This window comes from Drosophila kikkawai, chromosome 2R (genome assembly GCF_030179895.1).
Source record: "Drosophila kikkawai strain 14028-0561.14 chromosome 2R, DkikHiC1v2, whole genome shotgun sequence".
In the NCBI taxonomy this organism is placed as follows: domain Eukaryota; kingdom Metazoa; phylum Arthropoda; class Insecta; order Diptera; family Drosophilidae; genus Drosophila; species Drosophila kikkawai.
This window is the reverse complement of record NC_091729.1, coordinates 24,087,701-24,106,986: the sequence shown is the minus strand read 5'-3', so window position 1 is coordinate 24,106,986 and position 19,286 is coordinate 24,087,701. Positions and strand designations below refer to the sequence as shown.

General features: G+C 40.9%; 1 protein-coding gene across 3 annotated transcripts in view; it reads right to left on the bottom strand.

The window, feature by feature from the left end:
• Positions 1 to 17,026, bottom strand: part of kn (EBF transcription factor knot) — a 28,625-nt gene extending 11,599 nt beyond the window's left edge. For 2 of the 3 annotated variants that reach the window (XM_017164376.3, XM_017164382.3), the window contains exons 1-5: positions 16,541 to 17,026; positions 11,423 to 11,640; positions 11,298 to 11,353; positions 4,841 to 4,914; positions 3,033 to 3,101 (exon numbers count right to left, since the gene is read on the bottom strand). In XM_017164376.3, coding sequence (XP_017019865.1) covers positions 3,033 to 3,101; positions 4,841 to 4,914; positions 11,298 to 11,353; positions 11,423 to 11,640; positions 16,541 to 16,722 — 599 coding nt within the window. In that variant the 5' untranslated portion in view covers positions 16,723 to 17,026. The remainder of the gene's footprint in view (positions 1 to 3,032; positions 3,102 to 4,840; positions 4,915 to 11,297; positions 11,354 to 11,422; positions 11,641 to 16,540) is intronic. The other variant, XM_017164379.3, reaches the window with a different exon arrangement.
• Positions 17,027 to 19,286: the final 2,260 nt, after the last annotated feature.

The following is a 19,286-nucleotide window of genomic DNA, read 5'->3' as shown; positions in this document are numbered from 1 at the left end:
ACGTTCGAACGTCAGTCGGGCTAAAAGAGAGAAATCTGGTAGTTGGATGCACACCAAGAAAAATCAGGTAAGGAAATTAAATGCTAATGAGCTAAGTAATGTAAAAAATTAAAAAAACTCTTATAAAAGATAATACTTGATATAAATATAAAAAATATTATATAAAAATCCAGCTAAATTCCAAGCCAAAAATTCATCAAAAAACTATGTTTGGCAAATATATTATCTTAAAAATAAGTGTCTAAAAAATCCTCTATTTTTTCTCCCAGTGCACCTGCCTTTGGACTGGTGTTGTTGTACTGTTGCTGTTGTCATATCGAATCAGTTTTTGGCTTTCGTCAAGCCACTTGGTAATGCAAGCCCCTGGATCTGTGGATCCCCGATTCGGAATTTTCAATCAGTTCCAATTGTTGCGCGCCGCTGACAAAGTTTAACCAGGCAGAGCAGTAGGTATACAGGAGGCGAAGGAGGTGATCCAGAGGAGATCCCGAGGAGAGAATGGTCAACACTGAGTGGCAAAATGCGTTGGACCCCCGGGCAAGTTAGCGCTTTAGCTTGATTTCCCTCCCTCCCGCGATCGATTGGATGGCAAAATTTAGTTGCGAACAGATAGATTATCCCGGGGTCTTTGTCTTTCCGCCGGCGGCGGCATGATCTACTGGCATATCAATGAGCGGGCGGCGGCGGAGTGGGTTGCCTGACTCCCTGGCTTGGCTGGATGCCACTCCATTCGACTGATCCATGCCGCCTTTTAAGCTGATTGGAGATGGTAGCTGGTAGCTGGGAGTGTTTTTAGCCAGTGATTGATATGCGCCCGCTGGTCGAGGCTTCGCTCCTCCTCGAGGAATGCGATGCCGACAAAAGTTACAGCCCGACTGACAAATGCGACATGTGGTAGGGGGAACTGGAGGGGATCACAGGTGTGAGCGTGTCACGATAGCTTAATAGAAATACCTGAGAGGTACTACAAGGAGCCCAGTAAGTGTTAGATTCAGTCAATTAAGGCTTAGAGATATTTAACGCCAAGAAAAGAGCACTGTTTCTATGAGAAAATAATTAAATATAATAACAATCAGTAACCTTTTGATTTCTTTTAAAAAAGTATATAAAATATTGTTTAAAAATGTATTAGAAAGTTCACACTAAACCCTTCAATACCTTCTATAAACCTCACGTTGCCATCTCTAAATGGGATTAACTATAGCTCTCGAGTTGAAGACTTGCCCAACCGGCTAACAAGGCAAATAAATAGAGGAGAAATGAATTAATAATCGTAAATATCAAGCGCAAAGTGTCGCGCCTGGGCACGTGGAGCAGAAAAAGAGATGACCAGAAGGAGATGCTCTGCGATCTAAGATATTCTCCCGATTGTAACTGTTATTCCAACGGATGACAGTGGCATTCGGGGCCATTCTAGAGCAACAGCAACACGCAAAGCAATTTTAACAAGATCATAAATGTGCAACGCATGGACCTGTGATCTTGCCGAGATCGTGTTTTCAACAATCTCCCAATCTGTGTGGCAAGAACCACTTGGGTTTTTTCAATTCCTAATTTGCAAGCTTAGCGACACAAAGGAGTAGAAGGTGGCCAGGTGGGAGAGCAGGGGCAGGAGCAGCCATCAGAGGCAATCAATTAAATTTAATTATGACACCAATTATGGGCTGATTGTCGTCAGGTAACTGGTAACCGGCTGCAGACACACTTTTGCTGGCCACTTTAATAATAGAATCATTACGTAGACTCTGAAGATCTTGGAGTTTCGCGGAACACACCTTTGTGGGCAATCCTAGAAATGGCAGTCCTGGTATGGCGATAGGCAAATACTCGGGGACACCCTTCGCCGGAGGTCCGCGATCTGCACGCTTTTACGGGGAATCACACAGCGGGAGATGATTATCATCTGCATAAGGTGTGCTTCAATTTAATGGGGTCTGGGGACTGGAAAATTGTTTAACAACTCAATGAGTTTGGTGGCGATGTCCAAGAAAGGTTTGCTTCACTAAATAGAAATCAATGGGGGCCTATTTCTTTTATTTCGTTGAAGAAGCCAATGGAGTTGAAGCTGATGGTTGAGTAATTATACCAGAATTGGATGTCTTTAAGGAGTGAAATTAAATAATTAAAGGTTGGTCTTGAAAGGGAATTATTGGGCTTTCCATTACTTATTTTATTTTCTATAAAAAATATATAATTTTGAAGGGTATTTCAAGCAGGACAGTCAATTATTTTGGCCTCACAACTACTTTTGAGGTTTTTCCCTAGAAACTCTAAGAATAAAAAGCCCCTAAAGGGCTTGTAAGGCACCTAAAAATTGCTCCTAAAAGTCATAACTTCCTAGAGCTTTGCCTTACATTTCGTCTCAAAGGATTTCCCAGACCGCAATAACAATTTGTTTTGCATTTTTGGTTTCTGTCTAATTTCCTTCACTCAAAATAATATTTCCGAAGCCAATTAGAGAGGACACACGCCGGAATAAGAAGGACGGGGGAGGCGTGGCAGCCACAAGGATGTGCATACAATTAACATAATTCGCCTGACACGCGACAGTCCTTGGGGTGGCTTCGCTTGAGAGACAAGAGCGTCCTGCGTCGAGGGGGGAGGAGGTGTCGGATTGCCGCGAACTCGTCTCAATTTACAATTTATGAAAATAGAATTTGCCTTTGCCATTTTGATGAATTTTTGTTGACTCTCCCAGCTGCAGCAGCAGCACAAGCTTCTGTTTCAGTTTCAGATCCTGAAAGGACTGCCCTTTCCCCCCGGATATTTCATTCGAGGTGCTCTTTGCATGTCTGCCGCATCGTGTTTTATATTGCAGTTGATAATAATGCCAATAAATCAACGATACGCATACACAAGCCGCAGAGCAGAGCAGAGGCTGGCTGGCAAAAATAAAAAGCCAGCCACGATGATGAAAAGCAGCTTAAAATGTCATCTTTTGTGTGTGTGAAAGAGCAACAGGATGGGGGTCCTGGACAGGGGTCTGGGTATGGTCATGGTTATGGAGGGGAGAATGAACTATGACTACTTACCGATCAATAATGACGGGGTCCGATGGCGTCTCGTTGCGATTACCACAGCTCTTCTTATCACAGCAGCGGCTGAAATAAATAAGGATTTTTATTATATTTTTTAAAGGTAAAATTATAGTTAGTAAAAGTTATAAGACATAAATAAATATAAAAACGAATACAAATTTATAGAAATTATTTTAGTTTTGTTTGCTTTTAAAGAGTTGCCTTTCAAGGGACAACGGTGCGTATACTTTATGCTTCAGCAAGGGTAAGGGCTTTCTAAGACAGAATACTCTGAAGTATAAGCTTTTATCTGGGTAGAAAAATATTAAAAAAGCTATATTATTGTGAGAACAGAAAATAGTTATTAAACAGTAGTTATTTTTTATATGAATAATGTTTTTTAAGGAAACAAAATAAACCCTTTTTATATGAGTATCTTAATAAATTCTTTTCTGCTTTTAAAAATTATTATTATTTTAAGTTATTACATTTTACAGATTCCTCTGCCTATCTCCTTTATTTGAATAGTTTAACCTACAAAATAAAACTCTTTTCCAAAAAACTATCTCCAACTAAAGCTCCATTTTTAAAGCTTCTACTATGATCTTAAATAGTTAACTTTTTAACTCTTTGAAGCCCTCAAGGCCTTAAATTTAAACATTTAATAGCCTCTTGAAAAAGTATGATAGAAGTGCTTCTATTTTTTGGGGGTCAGACATTTGTCATTGCTCCTCCGCCGACATCGCCGCACTTATCCGTTATCTGCATCTATATACGAGCAACATATATCTATATCGAGTTCAATGGCTGCGTAATTCCACGACTGCACAGCCCCGGGGCTGGCTCTAAAAAAAAAAGAAAATAAATAAATACAGGCAGGGGGGAGAGAGGGAGGCTGACTGGCGCTGAGGGTCATCCTGGGGGTGGTATTTTTGGCTTGGACCCGGCTTTCGGCCGTATAACATAAACATGGATGACTGAAATGGGCGCAAAGCCAAAGCCAAAGCGATAAAGAAGACGCCACCCTGCTAGCTTTCTCTATCCCTCTCTCTCTCTCTAGCAAGGACTCGTCCTTTCAGGGGGGAGGCTGCAACCCCCGCACAGAGTATACGTGTGTGCGTTGTCCCCTTGTTTTTGATAATGCTACGCAAACATAAAAACTGGGTGCCAATCCGAAATAATAAAAGATGGCCGGCCAGCAACAGCAACAACAACAGGAGCAGGTCCTTGAAAGGGGGGTTGGCGCCGGCTAAAGCTGTGTAATTTTTTCGTTGTTGTTGTTCTCTTGGCTGTTTTTTTTTTTGTTGCGCCGTTTTTATTTTCTACGCAACCTTCAACTGTCAGAAAGCTGTTAGAAGGGTGAACAGCAGTAGAAGGCAGCCCAAGTGTCCTGCGGGGGTGTCCTGGGGAGGCTGGCAGTCAACCATTTATACGTTTCAGCTCGCGTGCGTTTGAGCGTGAAAATAAAACGAAGGACACTCTCTGGCAAAAGCCGGACGGAGCTTAAAAATCAACAAAATTAAAGCGCAAGAAAACTCAGGGAAAATCACGGAAAAACGGCCCCCGACAAAAAACAAAAGCAAATGAGAACTCAGGTCTCTATAATTTGAGTGGCTATGAAAAGGAAGGGAGAGGAAAAAAGAAGGAAAAACTTAAAGGAAGCTTCTCCTGGGAACTGTCTCCCGCCGAATGCCCGCGAGACTTGTGAGATTTTGATTCGCAAATCAGTTAGAGAAAGGTGTGGATTGTTTTACAGGCAGCGAGAAAGGGTAATAAAAGTGTAGGAATATTATTGATAAGGACATAAAGGACTAAGCTCTCACCTGCACATCACCTCGTGCGTGAGAAGCACGCGACACATCTCCGGATTCTTGTCCTGACCCTCGTATATGATGGCCTGAAAGAGATCATAAAAGGGGTATAAGGATTTAGAGAATTGTATATAAAAAAATATATATAAATTAGAGCGTTAATGAAAGGGACTTAAGTATTTACTGGTCGAAAAATATATTTATAAAGAGGAGTTCTTTAAACTTTAACTGAATCTAAATGTTTTAAAGAAAATACCCTTAATAACTCCCTAGCAAATCCTATTATTTCCCCTTCCCTATTGATTTATTCACCTGCCATAGAACCCCCAACCTGACCCCGCTATTAACCCACTGCCATTGACACCCGCCTTAAACCCCCGTCATCTCCCTTACCTTTGACCTCTCCACCCTTCCCCTCTGTATCAACTATATCATTTTTGGCCCAAAGACAAACACACATAAATGCTAATTACAGGACAACGAAAACTCGGTCCTCCAGCAAATCGACATATGGGACCCAGTGCAAATATTGACAGTGTCCACAATTTTTACCTCCGCATGAATAATATTCGAGGGGCGTACTGTTCTGTATACTATCTAGTATTTGAATTTGTATTTATATTTTTGTGTGTGGTGTGTGTGTTTGCTCAGTGAAAACGCCACTCGAACGAACAGTGTTTGTTTATTTGGTGCGGTGGAAGTGAAGTGAGGCGTGTGGCGGGCTGGAAATCGTGCCATGTGGAAGCTACGGCGACCGCAAGTGCAGCGTTAGACAATCTGCTGCAATTTCGGGGCAACAAAACCTCTCGAACTTGCCAAACTCTCGAGGAAAATAGATAAACAAATGGTTGCCTAGGGGGGTGGCTGGCTGGGCAAAGCACAAAAAGGCCTATAGTTCTCTAATTTAAAAATGATTAAAGCGGGTGTCCTGCCCTCCCTCCTGCTTGCTGCTGTGTGTTCTTTCCCCTGTTAACCGTAATCCAACACTCATCCGGCGAATTAGTTTGGCGAAAAACACGGCATATGCGAAGGACACCCAGGACTTTGGGGGGTGAGAGGATCATTCATCAACTGACGGCAGGAGATACACGCAAAAGTAATAACAATAACCGAGTGAGGAGGCAGCAAACCTGAGCCAGGTTCGGGTTCATCCACCAAAAAGTAAAAACAAAAAAATAAAACCAGCAGCAAGGACGTCAAGGACGAGTGGTTCCTCCATACATATGTGCATTTCCTTTTTTCAGAAGCTGTGCCCAACCAGATAGATAATCAGAAATTAATTTTAATGCAACCAGCAGCAGCAGCAGCATCAGTCCTCTAGAATCCTACCCCTCTGACATGTATATATAACAGCCCAGACCACCCGTTGTCTTTGGCATTAGCTGGGCACATGTAAAATTATGATCATCCCTTATTATCCCGTTTGTCAGGTTAATAATTCCCCCCCAAGCCGTAACCTGTAAAGGATCCGACTCAGAGACTCAGCTAGCTCGATAGCCCCGGCTCAGTGTCCAATATGTTTGTGGGATATCCTGGGCATTACGGCTGGAACTTGTCCCGGACGGAGTGCAGCTAATTATAGGCCGGACAAGGACACGGGACAAGGATGGCAAGTCCTTTTTATCCCCTTCCGAGGTAATGGATTTTCAATGTTTTTTTGTGTTGGCAGAGGACATAAAGTTTTTTTGCAGGACAACTTGTATTTGTCACCTGTTTATTTTGGAATTTGGAGTGAGTTTTATTTAGTTTACGAAAAATATAGAATAAAAGGATATAAGAGCAAGCCAATTAGCATTTAAAAAACAGCTACATAAATAATAAGCCCCACTTAAACTCAGCTAAACTTGTCTCACAAAGCAAATATAAATAAAAACCAACTAAAACCCCAACTACAAAAGGATCTCTTAACCTAAAGAGGGTCAAAACATCAGAAATCATCATCCATCATCCTTGCTGGCTGAGGGATGCAGAAACAAACAATTAGTTTGTATCTCTAGCCAACCGTTTTTGTGGCCAAAAGTCAGGAGTTGAGAGGAGGATGCCAGGAGTCAAGAGTTGGTGGCTGGAAATCCGAGGCTAAATGGCTCTTCTAATAAAAAAACAGCAGGCAAACTAAACGAAAGCCACTAAAACTGGAGTAAAAGCGTTTAAACTACGATTTATCAACAGGACAAAGAACAGGAGCTCGCAGGAGTTGGAGCTGAAACAGGACAACCCAACAGGACGAGCAAAAAAATGAGCTGAAAAAAGCGAGTGATGAAGTGATGACAGGACAGGCAGGCCGAGGATGAGGGAAAAGCGGGTCCAAACAGGATGAGCCGAGGCGGCTTTTAAATTTTAAACGATTTTCCATCAAACTTCGGCGAAGAGCCAGCGATTTTTTTTACAGTATTTTTGCAAATTGTTATTATCGCTTTTGGAATAAAATGAATCGACACTTGCTGCATTATTCACGCACTTGAATGCCGAGAGTTGCATGCTTCATGTTGCATGTTGCATGCTGCATGCTGCATATTTAACGTGCCAAATAAAAATCTCGCCAAACAAGATAAATTATCCCGCACAAAAGGGCCACAGCGACTGCGAAAAAATGTTTGTGAAAGGCCAAACAATAAAACAAAAATAAACTAAATAAAAAAAGGGGAACCTATAGAGAGGGTAGCTCTTAATTTATTAAAGCTTCATTTATCAGGGCAACGCATAAATTGCCCACGGAAAAAAAGAAGGGAAAGCGACATAAAGGTTAACGTGGCTGCAAGGACCTTGTGCATCCTCGCTATATGTATTTCGTATATGTTTGCACCTTTGCTAAGGGGTCCCTTTTTGGTCCCTTTTCAGGCATTTGCATATTTTTAGGGGCGCAGGATAAGAATGTCACATTATGTTGAAATGTTACTTAAAGCAAAGGAAGCAAATATGCTTAATTTTTTGAATTTTTGCATATTTATTATGCAACTTAAAAGAAATTATTTTATATCTTGATTTTTTGATTACTTTAAATTTAAACAATACAAAGTAATGCTATAAAAGAGCTATTATAATGCAATTAATTTATATTTAAATGTGTTTGCTTATCGATAACTCTAGGCACACAATACCCTGCTTTACCCATTTCCGCACTGCTTTCCCCAATTTCCGTTCATCTACAGGGTGCATCTGGCACACCTTTGCAGAAAACCTCGAAATCCCCTATGGGAGCCGCAAGGATTTCAAAGGACATCCGCCGCATGCATTACACATTTCGCATAATGAGGCCGATATGCCAGATTTCATACATAATTTTTTTCACGCCTGCTTTTGGTCACCTCTCTACCTCTGTTTATCTCCCTCGCTCCCTCTCTCCCATCTCTGTTTCGACCGCAGAAATGCACTTGCCGTGAAAGCATTTTTAATCGCATTGCGAGTGAAAGAGAAGGGTAGATTGGGGGGAGCCTGCCAACAGAGAGAGAGTGAGAGCGAGGTAGACAGACATGGCGGCAGGCAAATGGCTCCACACTCTCTTCACACACACACATACACACCACACACATGCATGGGAGAGATGCAAATGTGGAGATTTCGCGCAATCTGTTGAATTTATTGAGCGGCGACGCCAACAACAACAACAACAACAAACAGCAATAATAACACTTTGCCATTAAGCGAGCATGCACAATTTGTTAATAATCGAAAATGATTCTCTCGCTTCTCGGCTTTTTAAGTGTTGACATACAAATTAATTTTATCGCTTAATTAACACGCGCAGACAAGTGTGAGAGAGAGAGGGATGGCTACAAGTCATTTAATGAAGCGCTTCTTTAACCGTTAGTATAACGTTTAAAATGTTATTATTTTTATAGATTTTAAGTTTAATTTTCTCAAAAAATATATTTAATTTTTGAATAATAAAAGGGAACAAGAAAAGCTAGTGATAAATTTTATAAATAAATTGTATACAATAAAATGTATTTTTAAAATTTATCAATAGCTTCTCTTGTTCCTCTTTATACTGAATATTGATAAGCGATTTCTTTTTCAAACCCGGCATGCGTCTATCACACTTATCTCAGTGCATTAATCGCTGGCTGTCTCGCTCTCCGCTCTCCTCTCTCTTTATCACCACTATCAACATCTCTCACTTTTTCGAGTTTAGAATTTCGCTGCGCTTTTATGTGCGTGTAAATCGCGATAAGGACAATTTTGGCAACAAAACACAGAGAAAAGTGGGGGGAAAAAGGATTTTCCTATTGTTTTATGCTGGACCCGTGTCCTCTGATGATGAAAATGAAATATGATCGCCGAAATGAGGCGATTTTCCGTGGTTCCATCGTTAGCTCAAATTGCAGTTGCGCCGCCGTAGAGCCGCTGCCTCCCGTTCGAACTGTAATTCGCCGTTATCTGATCGAATGTAATTATGATTATGACCATGATTTGCTGCATTTGCCTGCCCAAACGGCCCACAGAAAAAGGGGTTGCAAGGGTTGAAGCTGGGCGAAGGAAGGATGTGGCCACGTGGATGACAGTTGACAATTGTCCTGCCTGCGCGTCCTGCTTTTACGATTGCTTCCGCCTATACCGATTCCCTGGTAATCTTATTCGTCCTGCCACAGTTTCGGGCTGCTCCATAAATAAAATACAACCTTCCTTCTGACCTCCCACCCCCTGAGATAACACCCGCTTATCCCCGCCTTACCTGTTACGCAATCCGATAACAAAGGCGACACGCGACAAACGAAATGTAAAATTCAAAAAAACAACAGCTACAAAAAATAAAGCGGAAGCCAAACCCACCTAATCCGATCAAATGATTGTTCTTTTCCCAGCTTGCGACACTTTCCACTGGGAGTCTCATGTGAGTGTTTCCCCTGGACTTAGGGGTAGGTCCTTCAAAAACACATCACAAGTCAAGCGGAAGTGGGCAATACAAGGGGAAGTCGGAGGAGTGAAGGTTGTGTTCTCTTTTGAATTATAACTATTTTACCAGTACTAGTTTTTCTATTTAAGTTATTCAAGTTTAATTTAAAACTGGCAATAGGCATTTAAAAAAACATTTTTTTATTATAATAATGATGTCACTATTAAAAGTAAATTGAGGAAATAATGCCTATTTTTAAAGTAACTAAATTCAGCATAAAAACTGTTATCAAAAAATCCATAAATTATTTATAAGAATTAAAGATAAAGAAATTTCAGGCTGTCATTTTGTATTTAAATGTTAGCAATTCACAAAACCTACTCTACAATTATTAAAAATTCCATGTATTTCTGGGGATTTATTCTTATGAATTAATAACAAGAAATATTTGCCGCTCATAAATCACAAAATAATCAGAAGAAAAAAATTGTAAGATTCTTAATAAGTCTTCAGGGAACCTTTAGTAACCCGGAAACTAAAAGTTTTCCTTAAAGAGCAATAAGGCTTTTTATAATTTAATTAAATATAAATTTTAATGGCTCTTTACAATATGATAAGCTTTATTTAAAACATCAGGGTGACGTCAAGACGATATTTTATCAAAAACATAAGAAGTTTTCAAACTTTTTGGGAAAACTCTTAAATTTCTTTGTTTTATTTGTATTATATCTATATTTCATTCTTTTTTTGTCAAATTGAATTGAAGGCAAAAAGGGGGAAATATTTTTGCGATTAAATTGCATTGCGCACAAATGGATTTCTCATAGGGAGAAAGGGGATAGGCTGCTGTCGATAATTTGTGGATAAATTTATTGTGAGCTCGTTTCTGATTCCGAACGAACGGGCTAAATGGGCAAGAAACGCCCACAAAAAGTCGGAGAGGCATTGGAGAAATAGAGAGAAATCGAAATCGAAGCCAACGAGGGGGTTAATGGCAAAAGACACACACCGAGGCCAGCCGACGTCTATAAAAATTTGTCACTCGAGAAATTAATTGCCCTTGAAAGGGAAAAAGAGGCAAAAAGGCCGGGAGGCGGACGGGCATTAGGCCCACAAAAGTGGACATATGGTGCACTGTGAGGATATTGAAGGACTCGCCATCGCCACAGGACTTGCACGCACCCACAACAAAGCGCATTAACAATGTTCGATCCCCGTGCGATTCTCTAAATTCTCTTGCTTTTCTCGCTTCTCTCGTTAGCTCCGGTCACACCCCTTTGCCACTTTTCCACATTTCTGGCTTTTGGGGGGAAGTCGTGCGAACAAACTAAGCGCCTGACGACTCAATTTATTGGCCAAAGGACACACCAGGACACACTTAATTAGCCGTGACAATCAATTTCGAATGCAACTTATGCTCGAATCAGCAAAACAAACATCGGGAAAATGCACGGAAAAGCGGCCAAGTGGAAGGAATTAGTTTTTCATAGACCGGTTAACTTTTCCTATTGAATTTTAAGCGACAGGAAGGAAGTCCTTTTTCATTTACTTAAGTGGGAAATGCTATGGGGAAATGAAATCTATATATCTATATATTTATCAAATCGCTATATCTATATGTATTCCTTGACTCACCTGTTTGGTCACCGAATCGATGAGTCGCACGAATATATCCTGCTCCTGGCGGGCTCCTATAAATACCAAAAAACAACCATAAATATAATATTTAAATATTTAATTCAAAGCCCTTCCCCACTCACCATTGGCGTACAGCAACTGCAGCCTGTACTGGATGCCATTGTTCGTCTTGGTGGCATCCGACTCCGAGTCCTTCTCAATGAACCCAATGAAGGCTGTGCGCTCGATCTCGATGGGTTGTCCAGCCCGATCATACAAGGCGATCACAAAGTGGAAGAAGTTCGACTTGCGCAAATTACTGGGCGGCTGCTTCTCAAAGTGGGCGCGGCCAATGCCCAGACTGCAATGGGAAAAGGGAGAAAAACCAGTACAGAAATTAGTACAATATATAGCGGGAGGATGACAATGGTAATTATGCCATTAGCTGGGTAAACATAGAGCAGGCCTAAAGAGGCTCTAATTGGGTCTGGAGGAAGGCGAGAGATACTCCGGTTTAGTGGCCGGAATTAGGGACAACTCAATTACGGTGGAGAGTGACATTCAAGCAGCAGCAGCAAGGACTACACACAGTGACAACTATCATTAAAAGCGCATAAGCAACTTCAACGTGACACAATAATCCTGATGTATGACAGTCCCTTCCCCGCCTACACTTGAAATATTTTATATGCGCTTGTTATATATATATATATGTGGGCCAGTGAACAGACACACACACACACACACAGTGATGGCAATTATCCTTAGGACACGTGGACACTGAGCCGCAGACGGCGGAATAAAGGCTTGTCCTTGTCCTGGCCATATGCTAAATGTCGGACTGACCCCATCCTTTTGGCCCTGTCAGCGGACAATTACCGGACAATGTCGAGCAGCAGGACTAAGGTAGGGTCCTGCACCTTGGCTCACCTCCCTCTTCTCTCTCCCTTGCTGCATAACGAACAATTTAATTTAGAAAATGCTGATTTTATCAGATTTTTTGTTTTGTATTTGCGTTACTCGCATTTCCTGCACTATTTATGAGTGTTTGTGCTTCGCCTGTTTGCCTAGGCAATGTCAAGGAGCATGTCCTGGCCCACTGGCTCGGGGGTCCTGCAATTATATACACATTTGCCAAAGGATAATGCCAGCCATCAGCTAATGACAGGCGACTCTCCCCCTTCTCCAAACGAGTTGTGCAATCGAATTCGAGGGAATATATGCGTCCTAGTTATTAAATAAGTAGTTGGATATCCCCAATGGACTCGTAGGGCAATTTTATCAGCGTTTTTCTGTTTGGATTTAGCTTTGGCTTTGCCTTTAGCTTTGCTGTTTTCAATAATTTTGATTGCAACTTTGATGGTTGCCTCTAACTGATTCGCGGAACAACAATTGAGCTGAAATGGTAATTAAGTCTTAAATAGGGGTTGACTTTCTAGGGAATTATATTTTTAGAAGCAGTACAAAATGTATAGTTAAGAAGGTAATGTAAATAATTAAGAAGTTGAAAGGATAAGTATCTATAAAAAGCATTTTTCTAAATTAGAAAAAGTTTTAGACACCTTAAATTACGATTTAAAAATTTTATTTAATTGATTTTAATAAGAAAATTCTTCCAAAATTGTTTCAAAAGCTAAAATCTTATTTTAAAAATTAAAAAAAATTAAATTAAGTTACCAAAAAGTCACGAAGCCACTTAATTTCGTATAAAACAATTTCGTTTAATCTCTTCCTTTAGATTATAATGCCTTTTGACAGACACCGAATGATTTAGAATATACGAGTTTCCCAGCGAAATAAAAGACATTTCGCGGTGCTAAAGTTGATTCACCCACAAGCCGATATCAAATTAAGAGGACAGTCAGCTTTTCGAGGTGGGGGAAAAGCGGCGGTTGAATGCGATTTCCACTGCCAAACGGAGGTACAAGTGCGGAGGATGATAATGGGAGGAGGATGGTGGAGCTTTCCGACATATAAATGCCAGACATGTTACATTCTGGTGAAAGGTTATTGTTATGGTGGAGCGGTAGAGTGTGTTCGGAAAGTGAGCAGCAAAATAATGCCGAGTACATCCTGGCAAATAAAAAACTTGCCTGAACTGAACACTCCTCCGCCCACCTAAGCACCCCCCTCGATTTTCCCCGGATCGCTTTCTTTCTTCTTTTTTTGTTGACTTTTCAACTCGACCGGATGGAAAATCGTTTGGCGGCAGTTTGCCAGCTCACTTTGTTTGCACTTGCCGCCAATTTGCGAGAGAGGAGCAGCTAACATGGGGAAAAAAAAGAACGTGGAGAACATTTTTGTGGCCGTTTTGCTGTTGATTTTATTATGCCAACATTTAATTGTCGCAAATCGATGCCCAGGTGGCCAACCGGGAAAAGGCGAGGGATGAGGAGGATGAGCCTCGATTCGTGGTCACGTTTTGTCTATTTCTGCACGTGAAAAGCTGCTTTCCACACATGGAGGAGTGGAGTCCTGGAGAGTCCTTTAAAAAGGCAACTTTATTTCCGGCCATATACTGGCTGGGCTCTGTTTGCTGTCCATTGTTTAAGGACACTTTACGACCAACTTGTACTTGTACTTTGAGAGAGCTCGTTTCGTGGGCAATCTTTGTTGAAATAAATTTTCGAATATTCCCTTGATTTATGAGCGGCGACAAGAAACACAACACAATTGTGTGTGTTGTGTTGTGTTGTGTGCTTTATGCACTTTGTTTTACAGTGCAACACATTGTGGCTGTTCCAGTTAGATGTACAGATAAGTGTTTAAATAAATGGCTGGGCCACAAAACATATTGAACAATTATCGGCAATGGAGGAGATTTATTTGTCGCAAAACTTCCATTCACACGAGAAGGAAAAATGTGAATTTTTTGGAATTTTCAAATAGTAATTGCCAAAGTTTTGAATTAGGAAGAGAGAAAGAGGAAGGGGTTAAGTCTCACAGGGGATTTATGGGGTAAGTAAGGGATTATTAATTGAGTTTGTGAAAATTTTTAAGGCTTTTGTTGTTTATAAATAAACAAAAAGATATTGCAGGGGGATAATGAGAAAGATGTAGTTTTGAGTGTCTGAAATCTTAATTAAAATTATTAAATTATAGAGATTTTAGATTTGCATTAAGAAAAAGTTAATAATTTGGATGCATTATAAACTGGCTAGGCTAAATTGTATTTTTCAATTCAAATTTGTTTATAGAAATAGTATGAAAAGTAAGAACTTTTGGTCATTATAAAAAAGTAATATTTTAAAACACTCCTTTGGACTTTTGACAGACTAACCTTTTAAAAAATGTATTTTAGAAATATTCTGCTAATATTTTAGATATTTTCTAATAATATTTTAGATATTTTCAAATCACTTTACACTTCTAACTTTTGTAAAGAATATTTCTGAAGAAAGAAAGATTTTTAAAGTTAATTTAAGAATTTAACTAATTCATTTACCTTTCTCAAATTCTATATATATTTTTTAAAGTTCCGCACTTGAGTATAATTTATATTATTAATTTCAACTTTTACTAACAAATCTCTTAAACAAACTTCTCTAGTTTATTAACCAAAATTCTTAACACTCTTAGATTTCCCCCACTTTTTTTTTTTACCTCGTTTCACAGCGCATTGTCTTAGTGCCTAAGTTCTGATTGTGATCCTGATTAAGATTGTCCTGTCTCTGATGCTGGTTATGGTCACCCAAATGGTGGTGCGAATTCGGATGCGGGTGTGGGTGTGGGTGCTGATGATGATTTGCCGCCGCTGAATGGACAAAGCCCGCTGTCATTTCGCTTTCGCTTTCCGTTTGGGCAACTCGCGCACTTCTTCTCGGCGCGAACATCTCACGCCAGAAACATCTCAAACGCAACTAAACAAACATGGGAAAAGCAAAAGGAAAGCGAAAGCTTTTCCCAAGCAACCCTCCGGAAAAGAGAGCGCCATTCTTGGAGGCATCCCTTTGAGCTCAAAGGCGGCATCCATTGCCTTTATCCCCGCATCAAAAGTCGAAAGAAAAGTGCGTGAACCACGCACTTTGAGTGGCTTTTTCGAGTGAGTCTGGGATCTGAATGGACTTTGTTTTGGGGTTCATCCTGGCTATGGCAGAGATGGAAGCGGGTGCTTTCCGGGGTTGGACGCCATCAAAACGAACCCCCGCGCATCCCGGCTGACTGACTGACTTACTACGTTTCGAAATCGCTCCCCCAGGAGACTTTATATATCGTTGGACACGATGCCGGCTTTTGGCTTTTTGTTGGCCAAAAGTAAACAAACGCACTTTTACCCCCACATCAGGGTATTTCCTTTTTGGAGACTTCCTTTTGCTTGCTTGCTTGTGTGTTGCCGCAACATTGTTGCTGGATTTTGGGACTTCCCTTGGAGATTGGCCAAGGTGATTAATGGAGAGATTAGCAGGGATTAAGGAGCATTTCATTGAGCCTTCTATGAGTCACGATGTCAATGGTGGGTGTTAATTAGGCCCCAAAGAATGGGGATTTGCTTTTATCTTGGCAAGTATTTACTTATCCCCTATAGGGGAATTTGTGTTGAGCCTTTGTTGAGCTTTTCAGGTGTGTGTTATGTTGATGGGACTTGGGCGTCAAGGGGAATGGGAAAATATTTATTCACTTTATATGAGTGAATTTTAATTATAATAATTATTTAGCACTTTATAGAACTATTTAAATCAATAACTGGGACTATTCCTTTATAAAAAAAATTATTTATAATTTCTACAAATTTTATTGGTTCCAAAAGAGAGCCAAGACTGTGATTCTAAGAAGCTCGAAATCTCTATTTTGATTTAAAAAACTTGCCTATTCATCATTTAAATTAAATTTATAAATACTAAAAATGCTAATAAACTAATTTAAGTCAAGAACATTTTCTGGAAGTCTCTAATTATAAATGATAATTAATAATTAGACTCTTTCAGATAGGTTCTTGACTATATTCTCTGTTTCTTATAGAATTCTCTTCATTTTAGCATATTATCAAGCCACCAAAATACCATTCTATATTTCCATATATTCACTAATAGAGTTATTTTCTCCTAAATATTTTTTTTATAATATTTTCTCACACTTGAACACGGCAGATCACCTTATTGGTTCACTTTAGGGCAGAGTTTTCTTTTGGAATTTCCAAATTTCTGGTTTTCTGTACTTATAGTCTTGCTTTTTACTTTGTTCACTTGAAAGATCACTTGTCTTGCAGTCACTTTAGGTCACAAGGAGTCACATTTGGCAGTGGCCTCACCACCCGCACTTACTTGCTCTGATCAACGACTGGCTGCATGGCCCACCGGCTGCCCAGGGGCTCCTCCTTGAGGGACGTCATTGGACCCCGCGGCTGATTCATATCGGCGGCTGTAGGTGGCAGGCCGAACATCAAACCGCCGGCGGACCTGGGGCCGGAGACGGCGCTCGGATAGAGCTTCCGGCCCCATTCCATGCCCAGCTCCAGGGTGGGCCAGGGGGAGGCCGAGCTAAAGCCCGGCACCGGCTCCTCGGAACGCAGCTTGAAGCCGTCGGCGAAGGGATGCGAATGCGGGTGTGGATGCGGATGCGGATGGGAGCTGGGATAATGCTGCGAATGCTGGTGGAGATCAGCGTACGAAGCGACTTCGGCGCCGGCTGCTGCTCCTAATCCTGCGCTGCTGGAAATTGTGGCTGCCGTTTTGATCGGTTTCCTGGTCTTGTCCGGGAATTTTTGGTTTTGGTTTGGGTTTTGGTGTTCTTTGAGTCTCTGGAGGAATGGCAATCAATGGAGCACACTCTCTCTTTCTCACTCTTTCTTTATTTCACTTATCGCGAACGTATGTGTATGCGTTTGTGGGTGTGTGTGTGTTACCAATGCACCGCAGAGAATTTGGGATTTTCGGAATCGGAAAATTTTTGAGCGGCGCGCTACCGTCCCGAGTGGCTGTTAAACCCCAACTGAATCCTCGCCAGCGATGCTGCTTTCAAATCGCAAGAAGCAGCGCAGCAGCAGCAGCCAAGCACCAAGCAGCGCAGCAGCAGCGGCAGGCGACAAACGACCAACGAGAGTTTTGAAAATGGAAACGAAACGCCTGCGCCACAGGAGAGCAGAGAGGGTGGCAGAGGCGACGGCGGCGCAGCAGCACGCAGGGGGTGGCAGTGGCAGCTGCTGGCCAAGTGTGATGGCAACCAATCCCGTGGTGGCAGCAATGCGCAAGGCGTGGCTTTCCATTTTTCGTCTCATTCCACATCACCCAGAAGGTTGAGACATGGCCAGAGTTATTCCCCCAGTAGGCATAGTCGTCCAGTTTACCTGTGAAATAAATAAAATAATAAATAAAATAACAAAAAAGAAGCCTCGAAAAGGAAGAGGATCTTGAGTTCAAAAAAAATCCTTCTGGATATCTAGGGAAATTATGGCCTCCCTAATTCCAATTGGATTGTGACCGTTCGTTTAATATATTATTTTATATTTATTTTTGAATTAAATTAATTTATTTTAATACAAGATCCTTTAAGTTACTTTTGTAATATTTACTACTATAATTTATTAATTTATTTAACTTGGAAAACACAAAATTACCGTTGCACTTCTTCCCGTGGAGAGCCAAAACTGTCACCAAAAAAAAAACCACCACCGACGACGACAAGCAGGCGCAAGGGCCCCTAGGAACGCTGCAATGGAACGTATGTACGTTCCCGAGTCGAGGGGGCGTGCTGTTGGCCCAGGATCTCAGCTCGAAGCTCTATTCCCAGGCTCAGTCTCAGTCTCAGGCTGCTTTTGGCCCCCAGCTGGGAGACCAAGTGTCAACGCCTGCACATGCAAAAAGCGCTAAACGCAAAACCAAACTCCCTGGCGAGACCACAAAGGAAAGGTTGCGGTTGCCGCCACCCGATTGGTCAGTTAACGGTGAACCAGGGCATCAAGAGAGCGCCGAGCCGGTTTTTTCAAATTCTCTTCGAAATGGCTAAGCAGTGCAAGCAGTCCCGTGTATAGGTAAACGGAATGAGTGGGATTAAGCGAAACTATAATTATTTGTTATATTTTTTGGGAATAAAAATATTTAAAATTTAAAAAATAATATTTCTGGTGACCTTTTTAAGGGGTATTTAAAAAATATATATCTCCGCTTTATTTGGTAAATTTTGAAACCTTGTTTCTTAATACTCTAGGAAATTTTATATAAAATTATTGTTATTTCTTTAATAAATTTGTAATTGATATTTATAGTCTATACATAAAGGGTTTTAGCTCAATTTTGGTTTTAAAAATTTCAAAAAAAAGTTAAAATAAATTCTCAAACCTTTTTAGTTAAATAAAATCGTTTTGAAACTGAAAAAGATGTTTTGCAAGATGTTATAAATATTTATAAATTCTATAATAAATTTGTACTATTAATTTTTGCCACATCCTGAACCCTTAACCCCTTTGTTGCCACATTTGTTGTGTGTGCACAAAGTTGATTAGTCATCATTTTCAGGTTTAACCCTTCTGACTTTCGCACATTATGATCCTGAAAAGTAAAAGAAGTTGTCAAACACTTTGTGGAGTACCTAAGATTTTTCTATTTTTCCTTTTACCCCCTCTCTGTCCCTCACGGATTAGTTACCGAAACCGCCCACAAAATTTTCACGCCTCGTTAGGAGAACAAAAAGTGAAAAGGTCAGGGGATGGGCTGCTTCCCGGCTTTTGGTTTTTCGGTTTTCAGGTTGAGGTTCACAGAGAGAGAGAGAGAGACGGTGCTCGGGGTTCGGATGAAAAACAATTTGCATTTTCCGCATTTGCGGTTTCTGGCTGTGACCAATTGAATGAACGGCGACCCAAGAGTTTGTTTGACTTTTCCCTGAATTAATTTGAGGGGCGTGGTAATCTCATTAACTTCTGACGTGGCCCTAAAAACTGGCCAAAGAAACTCCGTTAGCTCCGGAATTTTCCTTACCCCAACTCCCACTTGTTGTTCTATTTTTGAGAAACTTCTCGGGAAGCATTTCCCCAGAGCGGCGGCGGCAGGCACAAACATTTTATTTTATGTTTAA